Source organism: Anastrepha obliqua, chromosome 2 (genome assembly GCF_027943255.1).
Source record: "Anastrepha obliqua isolate idAnaObli1 chromosome 2, idAnaObli1_1.0, whole genome shotgun sequence".
Taxonomy (NCBI): Eukaryota; Metazoa; Arthropoda; class Insecta; order Diptera; family Tephritidae; genus Anastrepha; species Anastrepha obliqua.
Genome location: NC_072893.1, coordinates 122663631 through 122673646, shown reverse-complemented (window position 1 = coordinate 122673646; position 10016 = coordinate 122663631). Strand labels below are relative to the sequence as shown.

General features: G+C 37.1%; 2 protein-coding genes across 2 annotated transcripts; both read right to left on the bottom strand.

Annotated features, from left to right (window-relative positions):
* Nucleotides 1-6229: 6229 nt before the first annotated feature.
* On the bottom strand, nt 6230-7933 carry LOC129239131 (cytoplasmic 60S subunit biogenesis factor ZNF622). The gene is made up of 3 exons (XM_054874444.1): nt 7284-7933; nt 6854-7225; nt 6230-6762 (listed from the first exon to the last, which is right to left on the bottom strand). The coding sequence occupies exons 1-3, from the start codon at nt 7782-7784 to the stop codon at nt 6412-6414; spliced, it is 1224 nt and encodes a 407-aa protein (XP_054730419.1). The 5' UTR covers nt 7785-7933; the 3' UTR covers nt 6230-6411.
* Nucleotides 7934-8411: 478 nt separating this feature from the next.
* Nucleotides 8412-9501, bottom strand: LOC129237809 (uncharacterized). The gene is made up of 2 exons (XM_054872750.1): nt 9366-9501; nt 8412-9295 (listed from the first exon to the last, which is right to left on the bottom strand). Exons 1-2 carry the CDS (start codon nt 9392-9394, stop codon nt 8476-8478), a joined length of 849 nt encoding a protein of 282 aa, XP_054728725.1. The 5' UTR covers nt 9395-9501; the 3' UTR covers nt 8412-8475.
* Nucleotides 9502-10016: the final 515 nt, after the last annotated feature.

Genomic DNA, 10016 nt, shown 5'->3' with positions numbered 1-10016 from the left:
ATGCTGATGTTTGTTTGCTTTGGTTTGACGTAGTATTGTCACCCTTTGCTAGCTATGCCACCTCAGCGTTAACGCTAGGCGACGAAATACGCAAAGCTCGGAGCTCTAAGTAGTCGCTTAGACTTCTATGCTAGACGCAAGCCTATGTGGCGCCCACATATGTTCCACATAGTATAAAGGACGGTTTTGTTTTGCATATCACCGAAGAGTGTCCGCCCAAAAGTGGTGTTTTATGTAACGTCGACTTACAATCCACTCCAAATTATAGATTTCGCCTACGCATATGCATTAAGTATTCCCTCGAAGCGGAGCGCGCGCATTAATTAACTAAGGGCGCAGTAAGTCCGCATTGACTTCCCTACATAAACATACACATACATACACTCAAATACAAGAATTCTTAGGTGCGCGTATGTAATTATGGATATGTGCTATCAACTGCCGGCAGCAAAAGTAAAATAAAAAAGCAAAAAAAAAAACTATAAATCTTGTGAAACAGTTGATTTTAATCAATCAATTCGATCCAGCTTGACTACCTTTAATTAGTTGTAATTTAAATTTATGAGAATTGAAACAGTTTGTTGCCCGTCATCTGCATTCTACATGCATACCGTTAATCAATATGTGTACGATTTTGCGTATCCTTAAGCTTAATGTGACAAGAACAACAACAACAACAAGCATATTAACTAAATATTTAAAGTTTTAATTCTATTTAGTCTATTATTTGTAAAATATTTTTTTTTGCGCTGTAAAATTGCAAATGCCTCATCGTACGTCCTATGTTTTTTTTTTGTCTATTTTGTTGTTTCATATACATATATATATACATACATTATTTTTTTGCTCAGCCAATCGACACTACTCTACATACTTTGTATTTTAGTGTAGTCATTTACATACATACCTACATACACGTATATTGTTTTTTCTCGCAACTTAATATTTAATTACATAGTTTATAAAGACAGTCTTAGAATTGCTGGAATGGCATAACAACAACAGCAACAAACAACAAAAGCTAGAAAACTAAATTATAGACAAACTACAAAAAACAAAAAAAAAATAATAATTACGTTTACGTGCGCAAAAATCTCTACATACATAAATGCTAACTATTTAATTGCAATGCCTATATTACACGTATAAATATATTATATGTTTCATTAGAAATATACAAATTCATATATGATAAGTGCAAAAAATATTCACCTCTTTGGAAGTTTCATTTAAGAAATGGAAAAAATTCAGATATTTAATAAACGTATGTTAAACTAAAATGAAAGCTCAGACAACTTTGCAATACGTAAATTTAGCTAAAGAGGATTTTGAATCGTATTTTTTATTTTTTATTTTATTTGTTTTTTGTTTTTCATGTTGTATGCGGGAATCTATTTCGCTGTTAACTATTCATTTCAGCAGCAGCCTCGTATAGCTTAGTTTTTAAGCTGTTCCAACAACAGTATTGCCTATATGTACTCTGAAGCTACCAGCTTCCGACAAAAGGTCTGCTTGAAAAGAGCGAGCGACCAGAGGGAGATATTCGAATAAAGGCGATTCGGAATAACAGCTAGGATACGAAGACTCCAAGCCACTCCAGCCTACTACCATATGGAAAATACTACCATATATGCGCATCTTTGTTCGAAAACGGTGCCATAACGGTACTTTTTGCGCTTGACTATAGGTCTGTTCATGCAGCATTTACATAAATTGTAACAACTGTATTAAGTTTTGGTGTTCATGTGCGAGTATATACCATAAATATTTTGCAAAGTAGGGGAAAGTGAGAGAGCAAATTGACATTTCATTTTGAGGGGAAGTTGCAAGTTTCCATTGGATACATTTTTACTGGTAAGAATTTGCAAGTGAGAAAAACAGCTGATTGCAAAGTAAAAATAAGCACGAATTAAAATTTGCAAATTGAGTCAAAGTTCTAAATTCAAATAAGAATGGTGTTTAAAATGGAGAATGTAAGTAAATATATTTTAGATAAAAGTTATAAAGTTTGTTTGAAGTCATACATTAAATAGTAATCGGCCAATGATATAGAGGTACATACATATGTACTTCTGAACCACAGCCTCCAGTCACCGTTGCTGCAGTTTCCGAAATATAAATCGATAGCATTAAAGGTAACTTTTGTGTTTTATGTTTGTATTTTTTGATTATTAACCAATTTGGAAATATATATGCATAGATGGAAGCAAATATGAAGAAAGCTGTGATTGCCACAACAATACTCAATGCCACAATAGGCAATGCTCTCTATCTGCCAGCGATGATGAAATGGAATAAATTACTGTGAACAATAGCGACTCAAGTGATACTTAGCTCGTTTTTTTATTAAAAACGGGATTGCATTTTTTGTTTTTACTTTTTGTGATTTTTTCTGCCTACAATTTCATCAGCTGTTCGTAAAATTTGCAACCAGTAGTAAGGTTTTGCATTCATCTACTTTTTTTGTTGTTATTTTTCTCTTCGAGCGCGGATTCTCGAAAATTAAGTTACTGGATAAATTTTACAGGCACAGACCTTATACAGGGTGGGCCATATAGCGTTTGCTTGTTGAACCACCTATTTTTTTGAGAATGGTAACACAAATGACACGCCAAATGTGTTCATAATTTACTTAAACGTTTGACATTTACGAAATGGGCCGCTATACGCTTGAACAAAATTGGGAAATATTGAAAACCTATTTCCAAAGTGGTGAGTCTTCTTCTTCTTTTCTGATTTTCAAATAGGCGGCTACGTCAATAAGCAAAATTGTCGGATTTGGGGCTCAGAAAATTCACACGTGACTGTAGAGAAGCAAATGCATCCACAACGAGCCACTGTTTGGTGCGGTTTTTGGCCTGGCGGCATCATCGGGCCATTTTTTTCGAAAATGAGCGAGGAGCCGCGGTTACAGTAAATGGCGAGCGTTGCCGTGACATGCTCAACGAGTTGTTTCCAAAAATTGAAGAGGATGACATGGACGACATTTGGTTTCAACAGGACGGTGCAACTTGTCACACTGCCAAAGTTACACTCGATTTGGCTACCGTTTTTGAAAACCGAATAATCAGCCGAAATTCCGATATCAATTGGCCGCCTCGGAGCTGTGATTTAAGCCCGTTGGACTATTTTTGTGGGGAGCCGTTAAGGGCAAATGCTATGCGAACCATCCAGAGGCGATTGATGCTTTAAAACACGAAATCGAAGTTGCCATTCATGAAATTGGAGCCCAAACAATCGAAAATGTGCTTAAAAATTGGGTTGATCGAATGGCCTACTGTAAAGCCTGTCGTGTCGATATTATTTTTTATTCATAAATGTACAATCTTCAAAATAAAAGAAAGGTTGAAAAAATATTGATTAGTTTTTTTTTTATAGCCGATTCAAAAAGCAGATTTTACATGGCCCACCCTGTATTTGCTGAGATCACCATTATTGAAATGCGTTCATTTATCTTTTTCTCTTGAGGGATCCGCATTGAGTTTTTGCCTCTTGAGTAGGAGTACTGATATTTTTGTAATAAATATCCTTAAGAACGATTTGGTCTTCGTCAAAAGTTTTTTGAGTTACTTTCTATTTTATATTGAACTGGTAAGTAGATTTGTGGGGGGCTGGACAAGTCCAAGCTCTCAGTCAGTAGACCATTTTACTACAAAGTAAGTAAGTAAAAAATAAAGATACACCAGAAATCCTACAGCACTTTAGTTTAGTTGAACCGTCCCAATAATGTCAAAAGGGAAAAATTGCAATAAAATCGAAAGGAAAAAAAAAAAAAATTAAACGTTTCAAAAACGGTGGTTTTTACTGATTCGAAGTATTTTTCTGAGTATAAAATAGTAGAAAATGTTCCCAGAAAAAAGAAAGGGGGAAAGACTATTAGCCAGTTTGAGAGGATGATCGTTAAATTGTCAAAACAGGATCCCAGGAAGAGTGCTGTTGGCAGCCATTGAGAAATTTTTGTTCACCTAAAAAAGCCAATGGCAAAAATAACCGTTGCGCTTCGATTGGCAGAAAAGCAGGGCTTCACAGTCCACTGGCACGGAAGAGGCCATTGGTAACAGCATTGCAACAACAACGCCGAATTGAGTTTGTTCTGGACTCAAAATCCAAGGCCAAAACGGCATGGGAATCCATTCCTGTTGCACGTTGTAGAGATTTAATAATTGCCAATGCAAAGACGCCGTACAGCAAAAAGGATTTTCCAGCAAAATATTAATTTATATTTTCCACTTCCGCCTGCAATTTTTATAATTTAACTTTTTGCTTCATTCTTGAGCATTTTTGTTATAGGAATTTCGAATTATATTAAGCCGGCCATACACATACAGTTTCAACTGATAGTTTAAACTGAACAGTTTAAACCGTCAGTTTAAATTGTACACTGTTGAAGCAAACACACATACAGTTCAATTCTTCAGTTTTGGCAATGGATTCGAAGAAGCAAGACGATATCGCCCATTTCGCTTTACTTTTTATCTTGTTAAAAAATAGAAAAAAATCGAAAAAGCGTAAACAATGGTGTAAAAAGTGGTTACAAAGGCGAAATCAATCTTCAGACATAAATTTATTGAGAGAATTACGTGAAGAACCATTAGATTTCCTCAATTACTTGCGCATGACCGAAACAGTGTACAAACTGTATTTATCAAGAAAATACTCATGATGGATCTGTCATTTCTATTGGTTGCGATAGTTTAGAATCAAAGATGATTCCACTAAATCGTCGTAATCGAGGAAATATTTGTAACGATGCAAAAGCAGTCAGAGAAAATTTTATGAACTACTTCATGAAAGATGGCCAAATCTGATGGCAAAAAAATCATATTTTGAAAAACAAATAAAAAGAGACCACACTCTTTGATATTTATCAAGAGAAATAAAAATAATGTTTATGGATAAATTAATAATATCGTGTTTTTCTTACCTCCTCACCTTCACTGTCCAGATTTGAAATTGATGTCTTCGGAGTCTCTTGGTCTTGCAAGAAATCAAACAAGTCGTAATACCAGAGTGCCGGCTTGTAAATGCTATCCGCTGATGATCCAGACTTCTTTGACGCTTCAACTTTCTTTTTCTCTTTGCGAAAAGCAGATCTCAAACTGTTCACTTTATTAATAACAGATTTCTTCGTAGCACCAGGTTCAATTTCGTCCAATTTTTTTGCTAATTCGGTATATGCATCATCTCTTTTCATACGGTCATGATAATCATGACTCTTTACTTGCCAAAGACAAGGTTCCGATCGATACATTTCAATAAAATCGCTAATTATTTGATTAGGTTTATTACGCGCTATCTTAACTACGCGAAAATTATACTTTTAAAAAGGAATACCACAGAATACAACACACCTCCTCTTAATTGAACTGAGAAATGTACAGCGAACCCCCACACACGTAATAATCAGTTTAAACTTTCAGTTTAAAAAATTGAAAATTTCATTTGTCTCAGTTCAACTGTAGAGTTGAATTGAACTGAAACTGAAATATCCACACACTTGGATGTTAGACTGTACAGTTGAATTGTACAGTTTAAACTGTCAGTTGAAACTGTATGTGTGTGGCCGGCTTTAGACAAAAAGACTGATACAGGTTAAAAACATTTTAAATTTATAAAATAAAACCTTAAATGCAAATCATTTAGCTGATTTTACTGAAAAAAGTCTTAAATGGGGAGAACTGGGTATCGTTCTTAAATATTTTTCAACGGCTGTACTTATGTTAAAATATCTTAGACGACTAATGGCTTCTGAAGTGTAGTTAAAAAGTGGCGCAGCTTTGGAGTAGATGCTGGTATGATTCAAATCATCATCCACCAAAAAGAGACTTAAAGTTATGTTAAGTCAAACCGCATGAGTTCCACCAAGGCGCTGACTATCGATAATTGTGAATTTGTTAGTCCTAAAAGCTCTCACAAGCGCTCCCAGGTCACAAGAAGCTGAAGAAATCTCGCAATTTGGCACACTCGATCGCTAAACTCAGTAGATGTCTGCGTATCCAAGAATAATCCATGGGAAGGTAAGGCATCACCTTGCAGCTTCTCTGCCCGGTCAGCTCAACAGCTTACTGCATTAAAACTGTAATCTAGTGTCAATCTAAGCATTATAGCAAATTATTAAGACTCCGTTGTAAGGCATTAAAGCTCAAAAAGAGAACAAAATCTATAATGAAAAAAATCGTAACCATTGTCTTATCGGTTGAATTTTGTTAAAAAATTTAGCAAAAGTACCTTAATATCATTAAAATATGTATATTTCAAAATTTTATTTGCAAAGCAAGAAGGTTTGAACATATTTCCATAACATAGTTCAATAAGTTTATAATTTTAGAAATTTGAAAACTAATTAATTAAAACAAAACGGTGTCACACAAACACTCAAAAACGTAGGAAAGTCGGAGCAATTTACTGGTCTTAGAACATTATTTGTGCGCGATAATGTTTCTGCAACTTATTTGCTCTACAGCCAAGTTTCATTTGCCATTTGGCTTGCGCACGTTTCATAACATGCAAATCGCGTGCTTTGCGTGCGGCCACTTGCTGCTGCGTTTTACTCCAACCCAGTGCACGATATTCCGAGAGCACTTTATGCAGGCGTCGATTAGATTTCTTGGGTGCAGGGGCGCGATTTGGATTGAGGTGTTGTTTGTAGTAGCGTAGCAAAGAACGATGCCCAATTTCGACACCGGAAGGTAAAACCAATTTGTACTCATCGCCATCAAGCACATCTGGTACAACTTCTTCATCGACGTCCATGCCTTCTTGCTGTTAGAATAGAGGGAAATGTGAGTTGGAACCCATATGTGTAACAGAGTTTTTTTTTTTGTATTTCTTTTATTTTCACATTCATACTTACATGATCGGGATAACTAGAGCTATAGTCGTAGTAATCAGCGTACTCGGCTAACGCTATACCTTCGTGCAACATTTGGCAATGGCCCTTGTCAATCATGTGTTTGCGGACCGCATCTAATGAATAGAAAGTCTTGCCACGGTCATTGCACGAAAGGCAAATAAAGTAATTTGCCACTTTTTCCCCCAAGTAGTATAGCAAACCCTCCAAGTCTGTGCAATACTCTGTATCTGGTACGAAGAAGGAATGTGCAACGGACATATGCTTCAGATTCTCTATCATGTCTTCACTGACATGTGTGCAGAAGAGGCAATCCTTCTCGGTCAGCGGATTTTCAGCTAGTTTCTCCCATTCATCCGAATCCATATGATCAGTCTATGATAAAATAAAATATTAGCAAAACTATTTTGGTTTCGATGCCCCATCGTATTACCATTTCCTCTTCGATAACTTCAAAGTTTTCGTCGTCATCCAAATCTTCGTACTCATCATCGTCGTCCTGCTCGTTCTCCTGCTGCCGCTGCAATGCAAATTTACCTTTTCCTTGCGCCGCTGCAGCTAACGCTGGATGCGGTCTTTGCTCCACCACACTCTTTTTCGTTATCTCCACCTCTTTGCCCTTGTGCTCACTCTCGAAACGTACCAAATTATCTTTGTGCTTTTTACTATTCAAGTGATTGTCGTGCGCCTTCTGGGTACTAAACTGCTTACGGCATGCTTTACAGTAGAAGCTCATTTGACTCTCCAATTCCTCTGTAGCTTTTTCTTCACGAACACGCAACACAATATCCTGGAATGCTTCGGCGGTAACTGGAGGCAGCTCGGCAACTCGACGTTTTAGATTATACCGATGCCAATCAGTTTTGTAATGATCTCGTTGCATATCTGCCGTGGAGAATCTAACGGAGCAACTTATGCATGTGTGTGCTGACATTTTGATTATGCAGGATTTTTGCAAATTTTCTTTACAATTTTGCGGAATTACTCTACGAATTAGCAATAAAAGATATAATTTCACAATTAATTACGAATCAGAATTGCTCGAAATAAGTCAAAGACAACACGTTCTATGGGAAAATGACAGTTATGCGAGGTTGCCACATCACCTTCGCGTACGGGAAATGTAACAATGTGACTGTAATTTAATGTTTTCTGCATAATGATTTAAATTTTTACAGGATATATTAAAGGAGAACATTTAATAGCTAATTTTGTTTTGAGTTGCTTGTTTTTCAGGAATAACGTATTATAATTGCCTAGTTTGAAAATCCATTAAAAAGTGGCAAAGGTAAATTGAGGAATTACGCAGCACAGTTTTATCCGAACGTCGGCTAACAGAGGATTGTTTTACGGGATTTCGACATTCTAACTGTAGTGTCGTTTAATAATTAATTTTTTGAGTATAAACGCATTCTATTTTAAATGAATTGTAAAATTGAGTCATAACGGTTGGGGTTCTAGTTCTGCTATAATGAGCAATGCCGTGCATTTTCTGTCGGTATTGGCTAGCAGATACCTGAAACTAAAGAAATGAGCCATGGCTTGAAGTAAGACATTTTTATATTTCATACTCTTTTTTTATGTTTATATTCCCAAACGAGCTACACTCAGTAAAATTCAGATCACTACTCCTCTAGCACATTATCCAGCCATTCTTGTATGTCATCCTTGTTGACTGCCACATTTTCACTTTCCTTCGCAGCAGGCACTGCTGCATTTTCTGCGCCACCACCACTACCCCCACTTATGTCGACCTTCGTCACAGCGGCTGTAGTCAAATTCAATAATTCGTCCAATTCATCCGGTGCATTAGTTTCACTTGGTGCGGTGGTTGTGGGTTTAGCGCTATTTTGTGACCGTCCCGAACCGCTTTTTCGACTGCCACTGTTGATTTTAATGCGTGGATTAGCCTCGTGCTCATGCAGTACATTCTGATAACTTTTCTCTGCCACTTCAGCAGCTTGCTCCATTGTTTTCAACTGTGCTCGCGTAAACATTGAAGCCGCATAATCCATACGCTTGTAGAAGGGAATCGTTTGCAAGCCAACGTTTAACAATTTCAAATTGAGCGTAAAGTATTGACCAGCTTCTGTATTGTCCAATAATTGCTCACCCTCAGTTTTTTCCCAATTTTTCTCAGATGCGAACTGAAAGTGACCACCTACAGATGTAGGCAACTGTGCCATTAAACCGAAGTCACCGGCATGCATTTGTGCCGACTCCACTTCATTTAAATCGTTGTCCTCATCGTCCAATGAGAACCGTCGCACTTGCGGCTGTGGTCTGGAGGACGTCCAGCCGCGTCTTGAAACAAAACGTTCATCACTGGAGTCTGCCACATCAACTACACCACGCACTACCTCCACTTGTGAGCTGGACGACGTGTTGTTATTATTGTGTTGTGTTGGCGGCTTCTTACGATAATGCTTCATTTTGCTACGTTTGCTGAAAGTATTTTCGGGGTTAATTAAGTGATGACTTCATAAGCATTACAATGCAATTGCAGCCTACTCACTCTTTCGATCGATTGTCCTTGCCTTCCATATTGATATCCTTTTTAAGTGGTGCCTGTTTTTGAGTATTTGTTTACGTTGCTAAGGTGATATGTTCAATTCACACAGGTATGGAGCTAAACGATAGTCAAAGAGTGTGTTCACGTAAGTTGTAAACAGCTGACTTGCCGCAGTGCACTCAAAGAGAAAAGTTGGTAATTAATTTCAATTTTTGAAGTGAAAACTTCTTTAGAATCGTTGGGAGTGATTTGAGAAAAAGTGAAACGAAAAAAGCGACACTCTTGGCTACGAATATTACATATACACGTAGCGACGAACTAAATAACTTTTAGGCCAGCGCCGACAGCATGGCGCGATAGCCGAGCGGCTAGCAATGTGAGCTTCAGATCCAAAATCCTTGGTTCGAATCACAAGAAAAAATTTTTTTTATACAGTTATTTTATTTTATTTTATGATATGTTTATGAGGAGCTTTTTTTCATGGCAGAAATACACTCGGTGCTTTGCCATTGCCTGCTGAGGGGTGAGCGCTATTAGAAAAATAGTTTTCCTTAATTTTGGTGTTTTCACCGAGATTCGAACTGAAGTTCTCTCTGTGAATTCTGAATAGTAGTCACGCACCACCCCATTCGGCTACGGCGTTTGTTTAATTTT